We start from the raw sequence: 25,261 nt of genomic DNA on the forward strand, positions 1-25,261 counted from the left end.
CTCCCAAACATTTGGTCAGTCACTGGTCATTTTGATTCCTTCTTTAAAACTCCTATAGAGCCCATTTCTAGTGGCCAGTCCTGACCCTAAATGGAATCTAAGGGTCTTAGTCTGGTGTTCAAGGCTCTCTTCAATTTGGTCCTTGCCAATTCTACAGCAATATCTTTTCCCATTTCCTACTCAAACACTGTCTTGTAAACAAACTAATCTAACACTCTACTTCCATATAGGATCCCACTTTAAACATATTTTCTCTCTCCTTACTCCTTCATATTTTTCTCTTACCCAAATTCCACTCAAGTCCCAAACATTCTCTGAAGCCCTCCCCACCAGCTGAGTCTTCTGTGACTAATCTCTTTACAACTTCTGTGGTCAGATATTATTATGTAAAAGAACAGCACACACACACACACACACACACACACACACACACCCCGCAATACAGGTTAAATCTATATGGAGGCAGCTTAAGTGGCAAAGCAGACAGAGTGCTGGGTTTAGAGATAGAAGACAAGAGTTCAAATCTGGCCTAAGGCACTTAGTAGATATGTGACACTGGGTAAGTCACTTAATGTCTGTCTGCCTCAGTTTCCTCAACTGTAAAATAGGATAATAAGAGTACCTACCTCAGATATCTGCTGTGAGGATCAAATGAGGTATTTTAAAAGTGCTTAGCACATAGTAGGCACTTAATAAATATCCCCTTTCCCAAACCTCTAGTCTTTTAAAGCAGAAAAGAATTAGCAGGACATTTTAAACAAGATGAGAATAACACAAGCAACTATGCAAAACATGTGGCATATAGGGAAATTGATTTAGTTGCAATAAAAAATTTGCATCACAGTAGGAAGTGGTAAATTTATAGTAAACAAAGGCTAGCTAAGTGGTGCAGTGGATAGAGTGCTGGGTCTGGAATCAGGAAGATGTCTCTTTCTGAATTCAAATCTGGTCTCAGACACTTACTAGCTGTGTGATTCAGGTCAAGTCACTTGACTCTGTTTCCTCATATGTAAAATGAGAAGAAAATGGCAAAACACTCCAGTATCTTTGCCAAGAAAACTCCAAATGGGATCATAAAAAGTCAGACATAACCAAAACAACAACAAAAATAAACACCAGATGAAGGAGGACCTTGAATTCCAGACCTTTAGATGTCATTCTATAGGATACAGAGTTTCGCCAGTGCTTTTTGCACATGGAAAGTAAAATGGGTAAAGTAGTATTTTAGGATGAGCACTTGACAGCAGTATATAGGCTGGATTGAAAGGAGGAAGAGATAATAAGCAAGGAAACCAAATAATAAACTATCAAGACAGCCAGAAATCTAGACAAGCCACAAGGATTTGAAATAGAGGATGGATTCAATAAACATTCCAAAACTCAATCAAACTGACTAGGTGACTGATCAGTTGGGAAGGGTGCAATGGAGAGGAGTAAAGGATAGGTACAAGATTTTGAACCTAGGAAACTAGGTTTTAGGAGTGATCACTAGGAGTGAGGCTATAGAAATGGGGAAGTTAGGAAAAGGAATTAGTTTTAAGGAGAGATCCAGTTAAAAAACAAAAAAGATGACCTAATGATCACTTAGTAATCAGATGGAAGCAGATGAAATATTGAGGAAAACTGAAGGTAGAGAAAGTCAAACAGATTACAGGCTAACAAGGAGAGCAATGCCATAAAAACCAAAAGAGAAGCCAAGGTCCAGGAGGATCCAAGAGGAGATGATATTAAATGCTTCAGAAAAGTCAAGTAGGATAAAAACTTACAAAAGGTCATAAGATTATGGGTAGTGAGTTTTGAGAATGCAGTTTCAATACAATGTATCTAAAGAAGAGATTCTTATCCATTTTTTTATTTGTTGCAGACTTTTTTGGAAGTCTGATGAAATCTGTGGACTCTCTTCTTAGGATAATGTTTTTAAAAGCATAAAATCAAATGGAATATTACAAAAGAAACCAATTTTATTGTAATATAAGTTGTCTATACCAGGGGTGGATTTGTTCTGTGAAGTTCAGATTCATTCAAAGGGCTGCACTTGAGGACCTAAAGTGGCAGGTTCCCCACCCCTGGTCTATGCCAATTTAATCTATATATTTCAAGTTCACAGGTCTCAGGTTAAGAATTCACTTTAAAGTGAGATTATGATGGGGTTAGCATCAAATTGGTGATAAGGAAGTGGATTTCAGCAAGTATCAACTACTATTCTTAGAACTTGAGCAACGAAAACAAAAAGACGTGTAAGAAGGATTGTTTGAGGTAGATGTCAGCATCTGAGTATATTTGGAGTTAATGGTGGAAAGAACAAGTAGATGAAAGAGAGAAGGGAAACTGAGAAAAGTAACTGTGTAGCCTCCCAAAAGAGAATGGAGAGGATAATATAAAAGACACAAGTGCAAAGGCAGGCTTTGACAAACACAAGGGGTGTCTCATTCTTGTTATTAAAAAAGAAAAAAAATGGAGGAGGAGAGGGTCGATGAGGACGTGAAGAAGGTGTGATCTTATGATAGATGATCTTGATCTTCCCAGTCAAGTAGGAGACTAGGTCATCTGCTGCAAGGATAGAGATTGAGGCTTGAGGGAAGAGAAGGGCTGGATTTAATGGGGTATAATGTGTGAGATGTTCGTTTATGCCTACTTTCTGCCACACTACTTTCCAGCTTTTCCCATAGATCAGGAGTTCTTAACCTGGTGTTCATAGACCCCCAAGGAGTCCATGGAGAAATTTCAGGGTATCTGTGAATCTGGATAAAAAAAAATTTTTTTTTCACTAGCCTTTAACTGCAATTTAGCATTTCTTTTAGCACACCCTTCTTATAGGTGAGGAATGATAGTAGTATTAGCTTTCACCAGACTGCCAAAGAGTTTCCTGACCTTAAAAAAAAAGTTAAGAAGACTTGGCTTGAGTAATTCCATTTGAAAACTATCCTTTTCATGAAGATTTAAGTGAGGGAACGTGTATTACAGTTTCCCTCCCTCCCCCCACTTACATAACCATAATATGAACCATCTCAAGTCCAAGAAGATGGTGTTCAGCTGTTGAAGCCAGCCTAATCTAAGTGAACCTTAAGCAACCTTTAAGTTCATGCCTTTGTTTCAGCAATAACTGTCTATGTTGTTTCCTTTGCAGCACATCTCAATTTCAATAGTCTATACCTAAAAATGTTTCGTTGTCTCTCATATGTTATTTCATTCTTATTAACTGATGAATACAAGACACTTCAGTTCTTTAAGGGATAAGGACAGCAGTTTTTCCCAAGCTTGGTCAGGTTGATTTTATTGTTTAATAAAAGTTTGGAGTATGATTTTTATTCCATGATAGGATTGGTTTAGAAAGTCATCTCTTCATTTACTACATGTTATGTTTTGAACTACTAAGTCAGTCAGTCAATATGCGTTTATTGAGCACCTATTGTGTGCCAGCCACTGTGCTAAGTATTAAGGATACAAGGAAAGGCAAAACACAGTCCCTGCTTTCAAGAGGTTCACATTCTAATGGGGAAGACAACAGGAAAACAACTATGTACAAACATGACATTTACAGGATAAGTTGGTGATGGTTAACAGAGGGAAGGCACTGGAATTAAGGGGGATCAAGAAATGTTTTCTCTAGAAGGTGAGATTTTAGCTGGGACGTGAAGGAAGCCAGGGAGACCAGAAGGTAGCAATGAGGTCCAGACATGAGGGGCAGCCAGTGAAAGTACCCAGAGTCTGAGCGTGGAGCATCTCGTTAGGGGAACATCAAGGAAGCCGATGTTACTGATCGTAGGGTACATTAGTGGGGTGCAACATGTAAGAATGCTGGAAAGGTTATGGGGACCCGAATGCCGGAGTATTTTATATTCGATCCTTGAAGAGATAGAGAGTAACTAGAGTTCACTGAGTAGGAAAGAGGGTGATGTGGTCAAAACTGCACTTTGACAGCTGAATGCAACATGGACTAGAGTAAGGAAACACTTGAGGCTGGGAGACCAGCCAGTAGCTTATAGCAATAATTCAGTATGAGGTGATAAAGGTCTCCATCAAGGCATCATCAGAGTCAGAGGAGAAACGGGGACGTTTAGAACTGGTATTACAAAGGTGGAAATGATAGGACTTGTCCACTGACTGGATATGGAGACTGAAAGAGAATGAGGATTCAAGGATGACGCCTCGGTTCTGAGGTTGGGTGACCCAGAGGATAATGGATTGCCCTTGACGACTGTAATAAGGAAATTTGGAAAGGGGCAGGTTGGGGGATAAAGATAACGAGTTTAGCTTTGGACATGTTGAGATGTCTATGGGACATCTAGTTTGAGATATCTAGTAGGCAGCTGGAAATGTAAATCTGGAATTCAGGAAAGAGTATAAGGTTGTATAAGTAGATCTGAGAATCATTAGTGTAGAGATGATAATTGACACCATGGGAGCTGATGAGATCACCAAGTGAGATAGTATAGAAGAAGAGAAGAGGACTTTCTAGGACACCCAGGGTTAGTGGGCATGAACTGGATGAAGATCCAGCAAAGGATACTGAGAAGGAGCCATCAGAGAAGCAGGAGGAGAACCAGAAGAGAGTAGTATCATGAAAACCTAAAGAGAAGAGCATAGCAAGAAGAGGGTCATTCACTACTAAAGGCTCCAGAGAGGACAAGATGTAAAAACCTAAAAATGAATATTAGCAGTCAAGAAATTTATCTTCTGGGAGTCATCCTGCAAAACAATTTCTTTCTGTTTCTCCTACCTTTCCTGCAGTTGGTTTTATGTCTCCGGTTATCATCCTAATTGCTGTACTTTTGCCGGCTCCATTGTGTCCTAGCAGCCCTAGGATCTCACCTAAAAGGAATAGTGATTGCAAGTCAGTTTATGCTCAGATTAATTTACCAACATTCTACACAAATATTCCGTGGAGCCTAAGAGAGCAAGAAGTGTTCTTGAAGTTACTGCATTGACTTTTCACAATATGCCACTGCAATAATCATTACAGTGGCATGGAAATGAGGGGTTCTGTTTCCATTTCCCTTATATCTCTTACAGAACAGGAATTGGGCGTATATGGGAAACCTTTCTGGAGCCTTGCTTTTACAACTTGTCAGTGAAATCTTGATTGATTTAACAGTTTGTTCAGTAGCCCATTCTGAGATAGTGGCACAGGCCTAGTCAGTTTTAAAATCATAAAAATCTCTGCTGCTTCAAGCAGAGCACGTTATCATGTACTTCAACAGAAAGTTTATAGCTTTAATAGAGGTATAATAATTTCCCTATCCTAAGAAATAGCTGTTATTTTGATCAGAACTGTTGTACTTTAATAGTGCAGACACATTTGCCCTGCTTACATATTGAGCACTTTTATATTAACTATTAGTCTCCAAAATTGCCAAAGAATCAGGACCCTCAAAGACCCTAAGCCTAGAAAATGTGGGGGAACTCTGCTAAATGATCGATTTTTTCTAACCTTTTTTAACACAGAAAGAGATGTTTCTTATGGCCAGTTTCTTCTTTCTCTTTGCAAAGCAACTTTTCTTCTTGCTTGCATACTCCTTGCGTAGACAGCTAGCAATAATGAGGGGTTTCTGAAAAAGACAATTTTTATTTCCCCCATAGTTGTCGGTTGAATGCTTCATTCTCCCTGGCTCCATTCTCTGTCCCAAGCTGTGAACCAAAGCAGGCTATACTGGGGGCAGCACCTGTATCATATAGTCAAGGGCGTTGTCCCACCATGTGTTCATGTCTAGGAGGAGATGATCTTTATTTAAGCATGAATGGCATTTTTGCATACATTTTGTGTAATGTCAAGATGCTGAAGGCTGCAAAAGCTAATTTTTAAAACATCAGTATTTTCATGATCTATGGGTCTGAATCATGGAACATCACAATCTCCAAAGAACAAAAATTATAGATGACTCACAGAGCAATGAAAAGATACAAGGTGGGTAACTAGGCTAACAATAATGACTTACATTTTAGAAGTGACGTACAATGATATTATCAAAGATGTGCAGGACTAGAAAAAGAAGTGGGTAGTCATGTAGGGAGAACGAAGGACAACAAATAAATACCAAGAAGCGTGTCAAAGTTGTTTGTTTTTATTTTACCAAAGGAAGGCTTCCAATATGTTGGATAGGTCCTTTGAATAGAATTTATGATAAGACATTGATTAGAACTGCATCAGATAAGACAGCATCCAGGGTTTCAATTCTACACTCATGGTGCAGCATCACTAATGGTATCACAGATCCATCAGAGGTAGATGGTGTGCTGGGATAGGAGTCATACAATCTAGGTTCGAATTCCAGCTCTGCCACTCAAAGTCTCTCTGACCCTGGGTGAGCTAAGACCATTTGTTACATATATAGGATACAGATATATTTACTCTGCTCCTTTCATTTTAGAGTTCCTGAATAACCTTGTACCATTCAAAATTTAACAAAAAGGTAAACTGAGGCAAGATAACATTTATTAACAGGGGAATGCTGCCTGTCAATAAATGAGTCAATGGATTGCCTCTATTTATGCCAAAGACCCTGAGCAAAAGAATAGTTCTTGGGGAGTACATAATAAAGAAAAGAAGAAGGACAGATGACATGATGGGATTAAGAATAACATGACTGGTTACAAAACTGAGGCACAGGGAACAACATGATTGTCTGGTAATGGGGGCTAGAAACTACCTCCCTTCTTCTCTCATGAGACTAAGAAATGCTCATTGTTTAAGTCCACGTGAAAGATAAACTTTTGGACAGCTTGGTAGTGCAAAGATACTAGACCCAAACTCTCTTAAGTTCACACATATTCCCCAAGGTCAGTTAAATCCTTGAGTCAAGAATAGATCAGTGATAATCAGGAGAGCCAGATTTTTTTAAACCAAACCTTTTACAGACCAGCTGAATATCTGAACTAAGTTCAGAGACAAAGAGCCATGACTTATGCAGTTACAGGAAAAAAGCAATTAATTGTAAACAGGATCAATAAGAAAAATTATACAGGATCAATTCACTCTTCTCAACCTCAAACATCATCATGCACTATGGCCCTTTCACATGGAGCAGATTGGTACTGAAAGGAGCAGAATAAATTTATATAAAGAAAAATAATTAAATCAACCAGTAAAAGATGTAGGGTATTGCCACTTTCGTAGGTGAACAGTTTGGTGACTAAAAGGTGTAGGAAAAGAACTTTAAGAAAATTAAAACTGCTAAAATCTTTGTGTTAAGAAACAATTTTCAGATGGAATATGATCATTCTGGTTAAAAAAAGGACCAAAAAATTAACTGTGGCATAAATTTAAAAGCTCTAATCACTTTGTAAAAGATTAAGGGTGATGCCTCTTTTGTATGTGCACAGTTTGATAGTTTAAAGGGGATAAAAAACTTTCATTTATTAAAAAATGACTTAAAAAATGTGTGTATCCATGTGGTAGTGGACCATCTCTGGTAAGATAAATCTGTAGATTAGAAGAAAAAGAAAGAAAGCAGATTAGACTGAGCTCAGAGAAGGACGCCCTGTGTGTCAGATATGAGGTGTTATTGTAGATGGCCATCTTACACATACGTTAAATATGGATTACAGAAATGGAATAACCTTTAAATTGTAGAGAGCAGATTGTTTACTTGATAATTGGTCCAACTAAACATCTAAGTTTTCAGTAAATAATTGTTTTTATTTGTTTGTTTTACCTCATCAAGGTTTGAAGCAGTCAATGCACTTTCTGTTCTTTCTCTTTCTTTCTGAATGTCCTCATCTTCAGCTTTTGGTTCTTCAGGATTGGGACCTGCATCTTTACTTGATGGAAAAATTCTACAGAGAACAAATGAATGTTATAAAAATGCATGGCATGACAGTAGTGCCTCCCTACCCCTTCCATAGCAATTTCTACAAATTGTTTTCCTTGACTTGATTAGATTACCTTCTCCAAAATAGCATCTTTTCTCTATCAGTACAGTTTTTACTATCTTCTAGGCTCTATATCCCCTTCTGGATCACTGCCTTGTCATGGCAGAGGGGCTTGCATAGGTCAATGAAACTATGAGCTATGTTATGCATGGTTACCCAAGAAGGACAGGGTGTAATGGAGAGATCTACCGGAGAAGGAAATGGCAAACCACTCCAGTATCTCTGCCAAGAAGACACCATGAACAGTATTCCTGACATGCTATGGTCTACAGGGTCATGAAGAATTGGACATGACTGAGTGACTGAACAACAGGCTGTACACATTGATAAAATTAACTCTTCCCTCTTCTTTGTCCGCTAAATCCAATCTATCGCCAAGTCCTATTACCCCCCCACACACACATTTTCTCCTTATTTGCCCTTTACTGCTATGGATGTAATCTAGACCACTATGCCTATATTATTGCAGTAGAGGTATTACAGAATCCTTATTATCTGCTTCTTCCTGATTCCAATGTATCCTTTGTCTTATTGTCAAAACATTTTTTTTCCTAACATTGCTTCATTATGTCACTCACTTGCTTAAGAGCCAATAGTAGTTCCTTCTTGCCTATTTTTTCAAATTCAAATTCCTTTCCTGGTTTTCAGATCACTCTACAACCTGATCCCATGTATCTAACTTCAATTTATTCTATTAACCAACACAAATGGTTCATGTCTATCAGTCTATATTTAATATTTCCTGGAAAGCAACAATCACCATTAATTTTTTAACTACGCCTTTTAGGTTTTAATACCATGGAAATTTTCTAGCATCCCTTCCCTCTGCCTAAATCCAGAATCCCTAGTTATCGTGAAGCAAAGCAGTTATGCTGAACTAACCCAAAAAAACAAACTCATATGTGTTATTTGGAGCCCATAGTCCCCTACTCTTCTACAAAGAGAAAGATTTGTTACATCTTCTGTCCTTTGGAACCAATGCTGGTTATTGCCCTTACTCTAAGTTCAGCTACCTTTTAATGTTCTTTTCATTAACATTATCACATAGGCCTTCCCATGTTTCTCTCAATTCATCCAGTTTGTGATTTCTCACAATATAATATATATAATAATAATATATCATTACATTCAAGTAACACTTACATATACCATTCACCAATTGATGGGCATACATTTCTTTCTAGCCTTTCTTTCTTTCTTTCCTTCTTTCTTTCTCTTTGTTAACAAAGGAAATGTTGCTATGAATATTTTCATCTATCATATACATGAGTCCTTTATTTTTGTCTTTTGCTTCTCTGGTACATTTTTTGTACCACATACATATCTTTGTCTTTTATTTTTCTGCTAAGAGAGGTAGTGTGACATAATAGGTTGATTGCTGGGCTTGGAGTAAAAAAAAAAAACCTCTGTTCAACTTCCATCTCTAACACTTACTAGTTCTGAGATCATGGGCAAGTCACTTAATCTTATTGTCTGTTTTCTTAAATCAAGACCACGATAATAATATATGTGATATCGACCTCATTAGGCTGATATGGGTTCAAATAAGATGATATATGCAAACTGCTTTGCAAAATTGAAAAAGCTATATGTCAACTATCATGATTATAACTAGTTGGGGAAACGGGTATCAACAGTTGAGAGACTTTTCTTACATATTTCCATTTCCTGCCAGAATTGTTGGCCAAATTAATAACTCTACCAATAATGTATTAAGAGGCCTGTCTTCCCAGAATTCCTCCTATTTTCTTCATTTATCATATTTGCCTATTTTCTGGGTGTGGTAGAACATCAGCACTCTTAGGTTTGCATTTCTCTTATTCTGAATATTCCATAACATTTTTAATGCAATTGTTGATGATCTTCAATTTAACCATTGAAATTCTTTGTTCATATCCTTTGAATGTTTATCTGTAGAGGGATGACTGTTAGCCATATGTGTTAGAAATCTTGGGATTTATGTCAATAAAACTATGTATTACATTTTTATCTGAGACACTTGGTTCAAGGTTGTTTTTCCCCCCTCCTCTCGGGACTTTTTCTTGTTCTAGTTGCATTGACTATGTTTTCAAAAAAGTATCTGTTTACCCAATAAAAGCTATTTTGTTTCTAAACATGTCCTTTATCCTTTGCTTACTAATTCCCCCTCTTCCACCAGAATAGCTATGAAAAGTACTTCTTCACATTCTCCTAATCCTTTGTTTTATGATGTGACATTTTATATGAGATCATTTGTCCATTTAGAGCTTAGTGTGATTTGCAAGATCCTGGTCTAGATCTATTTTCTGTCAAATGATTTTCCAGTTTTCCCATGAGTCCATGTTGAATAGGATATCCCTTTACCAGTGGTTTGGTGGTTGTTGTTTGAAGGTTATTGAATGCTGAGATTTTGTTCTAGGTATTGTTTTTCTATTTTGCTTTATTGACACACAAAATTTTTTACTACCAAACTTTTGATAGCTATTACTTTTTAAATAGTTTAATATCTGATAATAATGGACCTCCTTTGTTCTTGAATTTTTCAGTATTTTCTTTGAATTTCTTGACCATTAGTTCCTCCAAATTAAATTTCATGTAATTTTGTTTCATTCTATAAAATAATCCTATGGTGGTTTGGTGGTTATAGAAATAAGACTGGCAACGTTTTTAGTCAGTACTATCATTCATATTATGTTGGTATGGTCTACCCACAATGAATAACTTTCATGGTTTTTTGTATTATTTTACTTCTACGAAGATATAATTTTGACATCTCTTTTCCTAGGCTTATTGTTTTGTATTGTGTTTTTTTTTCCATATTAGTGTAACAGCTAACATTTCTAGCACTACACTAAATAATAGTGGAGACAATGGGCACCTTTGCTTAACTTTTGATGTTACTGAGAAAGCTTTTGGTGCTTCATGTTAGTTCTTCATTATATTTAAACAATTTTGACCATATTTAGAACCATGTTTTTGTAAAAAAATAATTTTTAAAATAATGAATTATCATATTTTTCAAAGGATTTATTTTTGATTAAATAATGTAATTAGTATTTTGTCATTAATGCAGTGTCTTTATACTTATTATTCCTGATTTGTCTATCCTATTTCTCTTGTCAAAAAACAGTTCAGGCTGTTAATTTTTTTTTTGTTTTCAACTTTTTTTATTTTCAGAATTTTTACTTCACTAGTTATTGGTGATTTGGCTTTTGCTGTTCCTAAAGTCTGTAATGCCTTTCCTCTTCTCTTTCTACTGAAATCCTATCCATCTTCCAGAGCTCCTCCACTTCATCTTGGTCTTTTCTGATTATATTCACTCATTTTTCCCACTCTATTTCAACAATAGTTAATTACTAATTACCACATGGATAATAGTTATTTTCCCCCCAAGTAAAATGTTATCTCCTTAATTAGAGATTATAACTGATATATTTTTTTCATCCTCACCCACTCACTTCACAATGATAGAATATTATAGCACTTGATCCAGGACTATTATTTAACACATCTTTTCTAAACTGTTTAAGATGATAGCTTTAAATTTTAACGCTAAAATTGAATACCAAGTACTGTTTTATCTCCAAACCTGAATACAGGGTCCATTCCTACCGATTTTTTTTCATACTTCATTTTTTCCAGATACCGTAGAACAAAAACAAAAATGATGCAATGGAGATAAGGCTGGAGGGGTGGAGGCAAAGAAAGAAAACAACAGTTATTAACAATATAACAAAGATCATGTCCATATCTTAATTAAAAGGAGGATGTTTTGTCTCATATTGAGGTAAATATGTAAAGTTATTTTGTAAGTTTGAGAGATAAAATGCATATTCTAAAGATTTCCCTTAGATGTTCTCCCATTTTAATAAGCACTGAGAATGAGAAAGGAAAATTAAATATTCATAACTTATATTTCTCCCAAAACTAGGTGAAGTTCAAAATTTTAGAGTCAAGTCAGAGTCATTTGATATTCACAATTATTATTCCAGTTTTAGGAGTCATCATAACTGTATGAAGTCTGAGTGTCTAAATTCATTTTTTAAAAAATTAAGTCAAATACTATTAAAATGAATGGTATAATATAAATCAATGGTATAACATACCATCAATATAACAATGGCATAAATCAATGGTATAATATAACAAATATTGTCAAAACTTTAAAGTATTGAAACATGGAGAAGTTCTTACTATGAGAATTGAGAAGAATATATTTTTAACAAATGCACCGTTATCTTCATTGTAGTAGAAGAACTGCCAAAGGAAAATAATAGGTAAGTGGAAATTCATCAATTTAATTAATAAATAAATTAGAATGCAGGCATTTAATTTCCTTGCTAATTACATGTCTAGGAACAGCCATTACCTGAATGTGGTAGAAGAGACCTTGCATATTTTGTTCCTATATTAACAGCCTAAATCTTATTCCAATTTAGTTCAACCTAGGTTCCCTAGGGACATTTTGCCTACTGCTGCTTAGGTATGATTCTGAACTGGTAGAGAGAATGATTATTTTTAAAATGCCCAAGTGAGAGTTTTGGAGAAGAGAGACATTATTCATTGCTGCCTCAAGAGAAGACACACATGGTTCTAAACTCTATTTGTGGAGAGAAATGAGGAGACAAAAAAGAGACTTTGAAAAGCAGCAGACCCGTAGAAGTGCTGATGACTCAAATAGTTCCTGATTTCAAGGTTGCCTCCCTAGAGATTTGGGGCAACTTCCTCTTGACTGAAATTAGGGATGCCTTATTTTGGTTGAGTTGAACTACCTTTGTCCCAGTCAAAGAATTTATTTAAACTATGCTTTAAATTTTTTTTTGGAACATCCTAATCTATACAATTTCTCTGTTTTTTGTTTGCAATATGCTTAGATAAATGGATTTATTCACTATATATTATCTGTGCTGCCGTTTAATGTAGCTAGCATTTGGTAGGAAGGAATCAAGCCTTCTGGGTATAACCTTGGGGTACCTTCCCTTTTAAGGGAGAGAAATCAGGAAATCATCTTGAAACTTAAAATGTGTGTGTATAGATGTGTGTGAGTATAGGTGTATGTGTGTATATATACATACACACATATATATGCATGCACACATGTGTTTACATATATGTTATGGGAAAATATATCCTTTTTAAATTCGTGTGATAGGTAACTGCTGCTGAAATAAATATATCACAATATAGAAACACATTTTGCTTGCATTTTTTCTTTTTTCTTAAGGAATAGATTTTCTTTCGAGGTGCAGATAATGGTTTTTCTTTCTAGTTGCATTCTAAAATTATTTCCTATGTACTTGTTAGGTTTCCTTTTCATTTTTTCTTGAAGGTACAATGAGTTTGTTCAAACTAAATTGCCTTGATTCTTACCTGATATTATCATGAAAATATTGTTAAGTGAATGATGAATTTATTAATATGCTATATTTATTAAAATGCCACTGTATGTCATATTAATTGCTATATGTGAATGCATGATAATAAATTCATTGGTATTCTTTTCAGGATTTGAATTCATGTCTATTGCTATGATATTCTATTGTTTAAGCACAGTATATTAATTCAATAGAGCATTGCTGCTACAGTACCACACAGTTATTGATTATATTAATATAGTATTTATTTGTGGATCTAAAAAAGATGGGAGCTCATGCAATTAAGAATTATTGCCTTACAACAGATGAAAAGCATAGAGCTCTCCTAAGTAGACCAAGACTTGAAGAATGAGGACATTTTAAGAATATTGGACAAAAAAGTGAAAGGCTTGGAAGAGCATGCATTTAAAGATGCTAATGTTAAGTCAGGTGATACAATTCAGAGATCTTTCTAGTAGTAAATGGGAATTTTGACCATGGAGATATGCCTTGGAATTGACAGCAGAGAGCTATTCTTGGAAGTTTCATAGAGTTAACCCTCTATGGAGAAAGAATTGCTTAAAGAGATAGAAACCCTTCTAATCAAAAGAGGCATTCTACAGAGAATACTCTAAATAAATCCAGACATACAATTTCATCTGTGAGTTAGGCTAAGGCCATATTTCCAATATTAGACAGATATCATAGACACCAGATCGGCATTTCTCTAGACATGAGACAGTAGGAGGCTTGTGTTGGACAGGCAGCTGTTGGCCTAAGACACAGAGAGAGCCCTGAGCCAGATAAAGCGATGAAAATGACAGAGAGTCTAAGAGGAATAGCCTCAATGGCAATGAGATGTTATCTGATATGCATGTAGAGGGAATTTAGCTGAGGAGTAGCTGATGGTAATTTTACCTTTAATATTGTGTGACATAAAGGAGAGAAACCTGTGGGGTTCCTGTTCATGGTCGATCAATACTTGAGAGTCAAATGCAGAGAGGTGTGGTGGCCCTGAGAATATAGGTAAAATTATACTTCAGAGATTCAACCAGGGCTTGGTACATGGCCCTCATTCTTCCAATGTCACAGTTAGGGAGGCACAGAGACCACTACCAACAATCTTGAAATAAGACAAGTACTTAGGTGGTAGAGTGGATAGAGTGTCAGGCCTGGGGTCAGGAAGATCTGAATTCAAATCCAGCCTCAGACACTTACCCTGGGCAAATCGCTTAACTCTGCCTTATACAAACAAATTTGAGGAGTAAGGAAGCAGATATCTTAGCAACTATGGATAAGTTTCCTTATCCATAAAGTGAGCTTAGAGAAGGAAATGGCAAACTATTTTGTATCTTTGCCAGGAAAACCCCAAATGGGGTCACAAAGAGTCAGACATAACTGAACAAGGGAAAAAGGACAAGATGGATACAGATGCTCTGGCAAAATGTCAGAAAACTAGAGCTGGGGCAATAAGAGAAAAAAGATACATGAGGAATCTGTGATACCCAATAAGCCAGACTATAATCAGGTGGAAGTACAGCCAAGAGCTTGAAATTTATACTAAACAGCATGCTTAACAGACACGGAAACCTTGTTTCATTCAACCAATTTTTCTTGACATGGTTGTCTGAGGATGCCTGGCAGCAAGAAAAGGTGGGTGATAAACAGGTGAGAGAAGAGATACAAACCAAAAATCAAGGTAATGATACCAAGCATCTTGAGTTCCAGTCAGCAGAAGGCATCTTACTAATGAGATGATGGCAGAAGTTGGAGCCTTGCAATGGAGTGCTGCATTGGATTGTGACTGATTCCACACATGGAACCAGGAAGTAGCTGGTATACCCAAAGCTCCACAGGGGGCTGTGACTCAATATTGCCATGAATGACTAACATCATGACTTTGAACATGTGTCAAGAAAGAACCCTAGAACTGATAAAAAGAGAGATTTTTCTGTCTAAGTTGGCTGCAGATCCAAGAAATCTGTGCCAGATGTGTAAAAGGATATTATTACCAACTTGTGCTACTTAGGAATTTGTCTATATTGATTTTTATATGTGGAAGGAGATAGTAAAACTGTGAATCATATCTTAGTGATGACTGGCCATTTCACCAGATATGCACAAGCATACCCAACCAGAAACCAGAAAGCATCTATTATTGCCAAATGGTTGTGGGAAAAATTATTTTTTGTTTTATTTTGAGTGTGTATAATCCAAATAGATACACTCTAATTAAGACAGAGAATTTGAGAGCAAGCTACTCAAAGAAATGTTGACTCAGAAAGGTATCAAAAAGTATAGAATTACTCAAGACCACAGTTTAAATGTTTTATTTTCATACTGTTGAACATGTTGGGATTTCCTTAGTGTGACAAAGTTGTTTTTTTTTCCCCAAAACTCACATTGTCTTGTACATTGGCCAAGCCATTAATGTTGCTTACCTTAACAAGAAAATCACAGATTCCCATTAGTGTAAAAAGGGTACTAATATTGTACACAGTAGCATATGCTGGGTGTTCTCAAAAATGCTCATCAGTAGCACTGAAATCTGAAAGAAAGTATTAAAGGGGAATCATGATAATTTCAGGGTCAAGTTTAATACTTTAGAATTTGGTATTTTCTTAAAATAAATAGTTTTCTAAATTTTAAAAATATTAGTAACATTAATATGACTTATAAAATGCTTTTCTTAAAACAGCCTTAAAAGCTAGATAATGCAAGGAATTTTATTCCACTTTTATGGATGAGAAAAGTAAGGCTCAGAAAGACAAGATGACTCACCTGTATTCACATAGCTAGTAAGTGTTAGTTTCAGGATTCAAACTTCCACTACCAAAGCTTTACTTTGTAGTACCAGATAAATTTCATGATAAATGATAACATTCATCAGGAGGAATGAAAGGTCAAGACTCTCAAGGGAAATATAAAAAGAAATGAAAGATAAAAGTACCAGAACTCAAACTACATAATGAAAATGATCATTAAACTATTCGGTACTGGTTAAAAAAATAGAAAAATTGATCAGGGGGACCAATGAGGTACACAAGACCCATAAGCAATGAAATATAATGGCACTGACAGAAGTAACTTGGGATACGGGGAAAGAGACCTGTGCCCAGAGACATGAAGACCTGAATTCAAAACTGCCCTTAGACACTTACTAATTTGTGACCCTAGGCAAATCACTTTTAACCTCTGTTTGCCTCAGTTTTCTCAACTGGAAAATAGAGATAGCACCTACCTTACAGAGATATTATGAGGATCAAAAGAGATAATATTTGTAAAAAGTACTTAGCACAGTGCCTGACACATAGTAGGTACTATATAAATGTTCATTCTCTCTGCTTCTCTTTCCCTCTCATTGTGAAAAATAAAAGACTACAAGGATTAGGACTCTTTATTTGACGAAAATTGATGGAAAAGATAGAAAGCAGTCTTTCATAAATTAGGTTTAGACTAACTTCTCATAACATAAACTGCATAAGCTCCAAATGGATAGATATGTAACCTAGATATAAAAGATTATACAAACAAATTTGAGGAGTAAGGAAGCAGATATCTTAGCAACTATGGATAGCAGTGAATTCTTAACCAAATAGGCAATAGAAAGGATTAGAATAGATCAAATGGATAATTTAGAGTATATCAAATTGAAAAGTTTGTTGCACAAATAAAATAAATGCAGTCAGAATTAGAAGGTTAAAACATCACCTGGGACACTATCTCTGCAGAAAATTTTCTTTTTTAAGGACTGTTATCCAAACATTCTGGAATACATTTTGAAGCTTATACACCAAAAGTCAATGAACTATACACCCAAGTCATTAAACTATACACATTGACCCAGCAATACCATCACCATACACCAAAGAGATCAAAAAAGAGGGAAAGGATCCATAAGCACCAAAAAAATTTATCATAGCATTTTTCTTTTGTTAAGTCAAAACACTAGTAACAAGTGTGTATCCATCAATTGAGTAATGGCTGGACATATTATGATCTATCCTTAATCTCCAGAGACGATGACCTCTTCTCAATTCTCATCCTTCCTGACTTCTTTGCAGTCTCTGCTACTGTTTATCACCTTCTCTTGCTGAATACTTCCTCCCCTCTGATTGCATAACACTGCCGTTTCTGGGTTCTTCTCATACCTGTCTAACCTCTCTTTAGTGTCTTTTGGTAGATTTTCATCTAGGTCACCTTCACTAACTATATGTGTCTGTCAAGGTTCTATTGTGGGCCTTCTCTTCTCCCTCTATACCATCTTGCTTGATGGTTTCATCTGTTCCCATGGATTCAATTATCATGTTTTTGCAGATGGTTCCTAGATCTATATGCCCAGCCCTAAGATCTCTTCTGAGCTCTAACCCAACATCAGCATCTACATATTGGATATCTCAAATTGGATGTCCTATAGTGTTAAACTCAGCATGTCCAAAACAGAACTAATTATCTTCCCCCAAACCCTCCCTTTTCTCTGACTTTATTATTATATTAAAAGCACCACCATCCAGGCTCACAGGCATAGTGTCATCATTGATGTCTCATTTTTACTCATCCTATATATCTAATATATTATCAAATCTTGTTATGTTCACCTATGTCATGTATCTGCCTTTCTATAGCTTATATGGCCACACCCTTCTACAGGCTCTCACTACTTCTCACCTGAATTAATTGGAATAGATTTCTAATTGGTCACCCTGTATCAGATCTCTGCTCATTCCTCTGCCCATCCTCCATTAAGCTGCCAAAGTGATCTTGCTAAAGCACTGGTCTGACCAAGTCACCTGCCTAATCAATAAACTTCAATGTTTCCCTATGACTTTGAGGATTAAATATAAAATCTTCTGTTGGGAATTTAAAGCCGTTTACAATGTACCTCCTTACCTTTGCAGTCTTTACAGTTTACTCCCCTGCAAAATCCAGCAACATTGTCCTACTTTCTGCTCCTCTCATATGATACTTCATTTCCTAATTCAGTGACTTTTCAATGGATATTTCTGATGCCTAAAATGATCTCCTTCTTTACTTCTGATTCCTAACTTTCCTGGCTTCCTTCAAAGCTCAAATCTACCGTCTCACCAACCATCTCCCCCCTGGTAGTCCTTTCCTATAAGATTATCTTCCATTTATATTGTTTATATGTAATATCCAGTTACAATAATTAGTTTCTTTTAAGACTGGGGTGGGGATGGGGGAAGAATGCATAAAATCCACATGGCCATCTCTTCTGTTGCTTTAGGAAGTTTAGTTTGGCAAAAAGTTATAAATTCAATAAAAATTGCTCCAAGTTCTCAGTTAGGAACATTCTTAACATTTAGACAGAGCCTGGATTCTGCTTTAATTTCCAGTTGTAGGTCTCTCTAGTTAACCTCAGACTTCATTGTGGTTAAGGTAAATTTTTGGTTATTGGAAATGCATCTATAAAGCATTTGCAGGCTAGATCTTCTCCTCCAAGGTGCCTTATTTGTTATGTCCTTTAGATATAGTCTATGCAGCTGGCCCCATAAATGTGCTTTGACCTTCAGGGCCTAAAATTCTAGAGAATGGTGACAGAGAACCTTCCCACAGTGAGCTCATTCTCTTTCCTGGTTTTGGCTGCGATCTTATCTCATGCCCAACTGAAAGCCTCATTGACTTTTGAGTATCCTAACTGCAAAACTTCTCCAATTTCCATTTGCTATTTTACTGTTTGTTATTTTTAATGGTCTTCTTGGGAAGTTGTTATTTGTCTTTCTTTTTCGAAGAGGACCAATGATATCACAGGGTGGTACCTTGACTTGTTCATGAATTGGCTTAAAGTGAGGCAGTTACACAAAATTGACAGCCTCACTCTCTCTTCCAGAATCATCAAAGTCCAGTGACAAGACAAAAGCCAAGATGACTGGTGATAGCTTGGGATACATTGGATGATCTTGATGTCTTCAATGTCTGACCAACCTCTAAGCACTCCCTCCACCTTCATGGCTGTTGGAACAAATTGTTCTCATTCACCCATTCTTCTGAGAGGTCTTCATATGCTTGGGGTAGACATCCCCCTAACTCACCAATGAGTTTGAGGCCTGTTGGTTACCCTCAGCCCGGTTTAGCCCATCTGCCAACACAGTGTACTGGGATGTGGCCACTGCAGATGCTACAGCTTCTTGGAGCCACAGGTGAGAGTTAGATAAAAGACGGACACCAAAGGTTTATAAGAAGCCCTGAAAAGGGCTCAGCAAGCCCTCACACCATAAGGGAAGTTTTGCAGTTAGGATACACAAAAGCCATGAGGCTTTCAGTTGGGCATGAGATAAGATCACAGCCAAAATAAAAGTCATTTTGAAGATAAAAGTGATAACACAGATTTATATAAAGTCCTTTAAAAATGGATGTATCATTTATGCGTACTTACAGTAAAGAAGCAAAGAGACCAAAGGTTACTATTTTTTTTCCCCTTGCAAAAGATGAATGAAATCATATACATGAAGGAGATCATAGATACTGCATAACCAATGACTGACAGGACCTGAAGTTGATAGAAATTGATATTAAACACAGATAAGACAAATTTTCTTCAGAAAAATATGTCAGCTTGTAAAGGTTTACAAAATAAAGTTGATATCAGGAACATTTTATATAATTTTCATTTATGTAATATTGAAAACTTATTTTATATTATTATTTTATTTCAATTATAGGCATTATTATCTTTTTTTCTATTTTATTTTTAAGACTTACCTCAGCAAACATGATTCTGGGGTTATGCCAAAAGTCTGGTAGTATTTTGGCGTTAAAAACATACATAAATGTAAGTGTTAAAAACAGAATCAAACAGTACAGGGGGACATCCACCAGGGCCTGCCCACACCAATATGCAGAAGGGTAGAGGCCTGAAATCCTTAGTTGGGATTGAGCTTTTATCTGATTTAAAAAAAGAAGAGGTACAAAGTGGTTTTGAAGTCTGAAGTTTTAATAAGTACAGTTACACAAAAATGTGCATTTATAATAATGTTCTAACAATGTTCAAAAAACCTGATAGATATCTTGTACTTCACCAAACACCAAACTTCTCAGGGAATAAGTAAGCATCTACTTAATACGTGGAACTCGGGATCTTGTTTTAAACAATTATACATTGGAACATGCATAAGAGAACTGAATTAGGTGTTGCTCATACAAACACTTATATAACATTTAAGAAGAAAACTGATGTATGTAAAAAAGATCTATCCTCTCAGAATAAAATTAGTTGATGTTTAAATAGCTTTTTCTTACTTTGTAATCATAGATGCTGCTCATTGCAATGTAAGGAGAAATGCTGATGGCAACTGATAGCCAGAAAATATTGCTGTCCACAAAACCAAGCTGAATTTTCACATTATCCTAGAAGTATGAAGAATACTATTAGCTATAAGAAGTAAAACAGAAAATGATAAATAATGACAAAGTCAATTTTCCTGGGATGGACAATTTTTGAGGGAAGAAAAGGTAGAAATGTAACACTGAATCTCCATAATAAAGTTAAGAGGGCTTTTATATTTAGGATGATATATATTTTTAACAGAAGAGTACTACCTTGAGTAGCAAGGAGCAATAGAAATTAATTCTCAGATTCATGTTCGAATGAGGGGATTATTTAACACCTCAGACCTGGATTATCACAGTAGCCTACTAGTTGTTCGGTCTGCCACAAGTCTTTCTCTATTCCAGTCCCTTTTCCATTCAGGTGTCAAATTAATCTTCCTAAATCACAGATCTGATCATGTCAGCTCTATGTCATCCCGTACTCAATAAACTCCAATGACTCCTTATCACCTCCAGGATGAAATATAAAAGCATCTGTTTGGCATTCAAAGCCCTTCAAACCTGTGCCCCCTCCACCTTTCCAGTCTTCTTATACTTTACTCCACCCTCCCTTCATCTTCTTATTCAGTGACACTGTCCTAGCTATTCCTAGAAAAGACGCTCCATCTCTGAGTTTGCTCCTGAGTTGCTGCCTCTTCTCCACCATCTTGGCACTGCCCCAGAAAAATAAATAGTTAGAAATAAAGTCAGGAGGCCATTGCATCCAGCCCAAACCACTCTGGTTCAAGACTAGTGCACTGAAATAGGTGATTATCTACATTTGAGAGACTCCAAAGGTTTACCATAACAGTGTACCCTAAGCACATAAACCAAACAGATGAGGAAGATGATAATGATAATGATGATGACAGTAGTGGTGGTGGTGGTGGTGGGAACTGGTACCAAAAATCTTTCCTATATCAGGAGCAACAATGAGAGTGGCGTGGCATCAAACCTCAGCAGCTACCATGCTAAAAAAAAAAAATCCTCTCTAGTTAAGCTTTTCCAGCAGGAAACTGAGGGGAACATTTTACAGCAAATTTCTCTGATAAAGACCTCATTTCTCAAATATATAGAGAATTGAGTCAAATTTATAAAATATATGAATCATTCCACAATTGATAGATGGTTTTCAGAAGTCAAAACTATCTACAGTCACATAAAAATGCTCTAAATCATTGTTGATTAGAGAAATCCAAATTAAAACAATTCTAAAGTGTCACCTCACACCTATCAAATTGGTTAATACGACAAAAAAATAAAATGACAAATATTGGAGGGAAGAATAGGGAACTAATGCAATTTTGGTGAAGTTGTGAACTGATAGAACCATTCTGGAGAGCAATTTGGAACTATGCCCAAAGGGCTATCAAACTGTGCATACCCTTTAAATCCACAATACCTCTAGTAGCTCTATATCCCAAAGAGATCAAAAGAAAAGGAAAAGGACCCATATGTACAAAAATATTTCTAGCAGTTCTTTTTGTGGTGGCAAAGAATTGGAAATTGAGGGGATGCCCATCAATTGGGGAATGGCTGAACAACTTGTGCTATATGAATGTGATGGAATTATTATTGTGCTATAAGAAATGATGAGAAGGCAGGCTGCAGAAAAACCTGGAAAGACTTGAATGAACTGATCAGAATGAAACGAGCAGAACCAGGATATCACTGTACACAGTAACAGCAATATTGTAAATGACGATCAACTGTGAATGACTTAGCTACTCTGACCAATACAATGATCCAAGATAATTCTGAAGGACTTATGATGAAAATGCTGTCCACCTCTAGAGAAAGAACTGATGGAGTCTGAGTGCAGAATGAAGCATAAGTTTTTCACTTTCTTTATTTTCCTTTTTTTTTCTTTGCAACATGGGTAACATAGAATTTTTTTTCATGATTTCACATGCATAATTGATATATTACTTGTCTTCTCAGTGGAGGGTGAAGTGAGTGGGAAGGAGGAAGAAAATTCAGAACTCAAAAATTTTAAAAATGAATGTTAAAATAAAAAAGTAATAAATGGTGGGAATAAGTTAGGCTTTTCCTATATCAGTTGCGCTTTGTCTCAATGGCTTCTGTAAGTAGTCTAGAAGATGATAGTTAAGGTTTAATCTATTTCTCTCCTGCTGGAGACTCCAAAAATAGCTCTTTGCAGACACCCTCCCCATGAGCACAAGCTCATGGTAAAAGGGACCAAAAAAAAGTCCCTCTCCCAGATTCTATTCACTACTGTCATTAATCTCACTGGATATTTTTTTTTTGGCAATACCCTGATTTTGTGTTTATAGAGAACAAATGAGATAGCATAGAAATTGAAAGGCTTAGAAACAAAGTGATAAGTATGAATACCATGTACTTTTGGTGTGGCTCCTTTCCCCCCTTTTCTTTCTACCCCATCCTCTCTAAGCTGTGCACAAACAGGGAATGGATCTCAGCATAGCAGTTTCACCTAATACACCCAATTAGTTCTCAGCAAAGGAAATTGCCTCTCAGCTCCCAACCATTCTTGACCAGCAGAAACTTAAAATCTTGGAGTTTGTGGTTTGGGAGGGAAGCAGTGGAGAGGGAGCAGTCTGCCTAGAAACAGAGCACATCCTGGAGTCATAACTAGCCCAGTTGCACTGAGCACAAAATGACTTCTCTTCTTCCTTCTCTCTCCTAGAACTCTCCCTCTCATAAAAATAATGATTTCAATGTCACCAAACTGGTGAATTCTGGGAAACAGAGTTAATTCCCATGTTTCCATTTCTATGAACAAAGTTCCCAAACTGGCAGCCTGAGAATTGAAGGATTCCATCAACATACCAGAAATTCAAACATTAATCATGCCTAAAGCCATAAGTAGAAATTCTGACACCCAGCACAAATTTAGCCAAGGTTTTGATCACTAAGTATTTAGGTGACTTGACTTGAACATATAGCAAATAAGTATCTGAGGCTGGATTTGAGCTCAGTTCTCCCTAATTCCAGGCCCAGCACTCTACCCACTGTAGCTTATAGCTAAAATTGCTATGGGAAAGGCAGTAGAAGGATCTGTCACTACAATGTAATACTCATCACAACTATTTGGTGCTGGATAAAAATATAGAAAAGTTGATCAGTGGAACAAATTAGATACATAAAACTCAGAAGCAATTAATCACAGTAGTGTAGTGTTTGATAAAACCAAGGACACCAAGTATAAGCATAAAGACTCTCTATTTTAACAAAAAACACAGGGAAAACTGGAAAACAGACTGTCAGAAATTGGAGTTAGACTAAAATCATATCATATGCTACAATAAACTTCAAACTATTATATGACCAGATATTTAAGGCTATCTCAGAAATTTAAAAAGAGGAGAAGGACATAACTTTCACAACTATGAGTAGGGAAAAATTCTTGACAAAAAGATTGAAATGATCATGCAAGATAAAATGGATACTTTTAATTACGTAAAATTAAAAGCTTTGCACAAATAAAATCAAACAGTTGTAAATAAAAGGAAGAAAACCATCAACTAGTAAAAAATAAATCTTGTCATTAAATTTCTCTCCTAAAAGCCTAATATAAAAGATATTATGCATATATGTGTGTATACATACATATATTTATAGATACATATGTATATATACATATATATGTATATATACACATCGATTCAACTACACAAGAACGAGTGATCCCCAGTAGATAAGAAAGCTACCAATAATCATCTTCCCCCAAAAAAAGCACTCCCAATCACTAATGATAAGAGAAATGCTAATTAAACAACTATTGATTTCCACAGCACACCCATCACATTGGCAAAGACGTCCAGAAATGGAAAATAACAGTTGTTGCAGGGGTGACAACAGCACTTTGGAACTAGGCTCCAAAACTCACTTAACTGTATGTTAACTTTTTGGTAATCTGGTCTCCCTAAACAATCTTCATTTCTGAGTTGAGAGGATATGAAATTGGAAATGAAGTCATCATTAAAAGGTTAAATTATGTTCAAATATAATCCATTCAGTAATAAAGGAAAGAAGAAAAGTCTTTAGAAAGAGTTCTTTTAGGGGCAGCAAGGTGGCGCAGTGGATACAGCACCAACCCTGGATTCAGGAGGACCTGAGTTCAAATCTGGCCTCAGACACATAACACTTACCCTGGGCAAGTCACTTAACCCCATTGCCTAGCCAAAAAAAAAAAAAAAGAGTTCTTTTAAAAAAAAAGTTAGTGTATAAATGTTTTGGTTCTTAAAGGGTTAAGCTTCTGTTAGCTGGAAAATTCTCTCCTACAATACTTCATTTCTTAGCAATTGTGGCTAAACAAGTTCTTACAATTATACTTACATAAGCAAATATGCTTCTCTCAGTTTGAATCTGCTCCGAGGAATTAAACATTTTAAGTAGTCCATTACTAATGATGTCCACAAGCACAGGAAAGCAATTCAGTCTCTTGGTGTTACATGCAATTGAAAACTCATAATCCTTAGGGAAAGTAAATGAAAGGTCAATATCACTGGAAAGAAAATGCAATCAATTAGTTACATAAAAATAGTGGTGTTTTTTTTCATTCTTCACTTGAGTGAAAAATCACGTTCAGATCAAGTCTAGAATGTTAAGTAAATTCTATAATTAGTATCTGGGATAGGTTTAATAAATTAGCAGTTTATAACAGTATATTTAACTAATGCTGATTATTGATGTATGGATAATTTGTGCCTGTGATTACAGACATAAAGTACGTCATAAAAGTCAAAAGA

At 36.0% G+C, this 25,261-nt stretch overlaps 1 protein-coding gene across 1 annotated transcript in view; it reads right to left on the reverse strand.

Annotated features, from left to right (window-relative positions):
• LOC110219296 (ATP-binding cassette sub-family A member 10-like) overlaps window positions 1–25,261 on the reverse strand; it is a 149,849-nt gene that overhangs the window by 17,537 nt on the left and 107,051 nt on the right. The window contains 7 exon segments of the mRNA XM_078155886.1: window positions 4,721–4,812; window positions 5,432–5,549; window positions 7,653–7,773; window positions 11,438–11,532; window positions 12,043–12,105; window positions 15,644–15,681; window positions 15,684–15,750. Of these exon segments, the coding sequence (XP_078012012.1) occupies window positions 4,721–4,812; window positions 5,432–5,549; window positions 7,653–7,773; window positions 11,438–11,532; window positions 12,043–12,105; window positions 15,644–15,681; window positions 15,684–15,750 (594 nt within the window).

This window comes from Phascolarctos cinereus, unplaced genomic scaffold (genome assembly GCF_003287225.1).
Source record: "Phascolarctos cinereus isolate Bilbo 61053 unplaced genomic scaffold, phaCin_HiC Scaffold_5;HRSCAF=322, whole genome shotgun sequence".
Classification (NCBI taxonomy): domain Eukaryota; kingdom Metazoa; phylum Chordata; class Mammalia; order Diprotodontia; family Phascolarctidae; genus Phascolarctos; species Phascolarctos cinereus.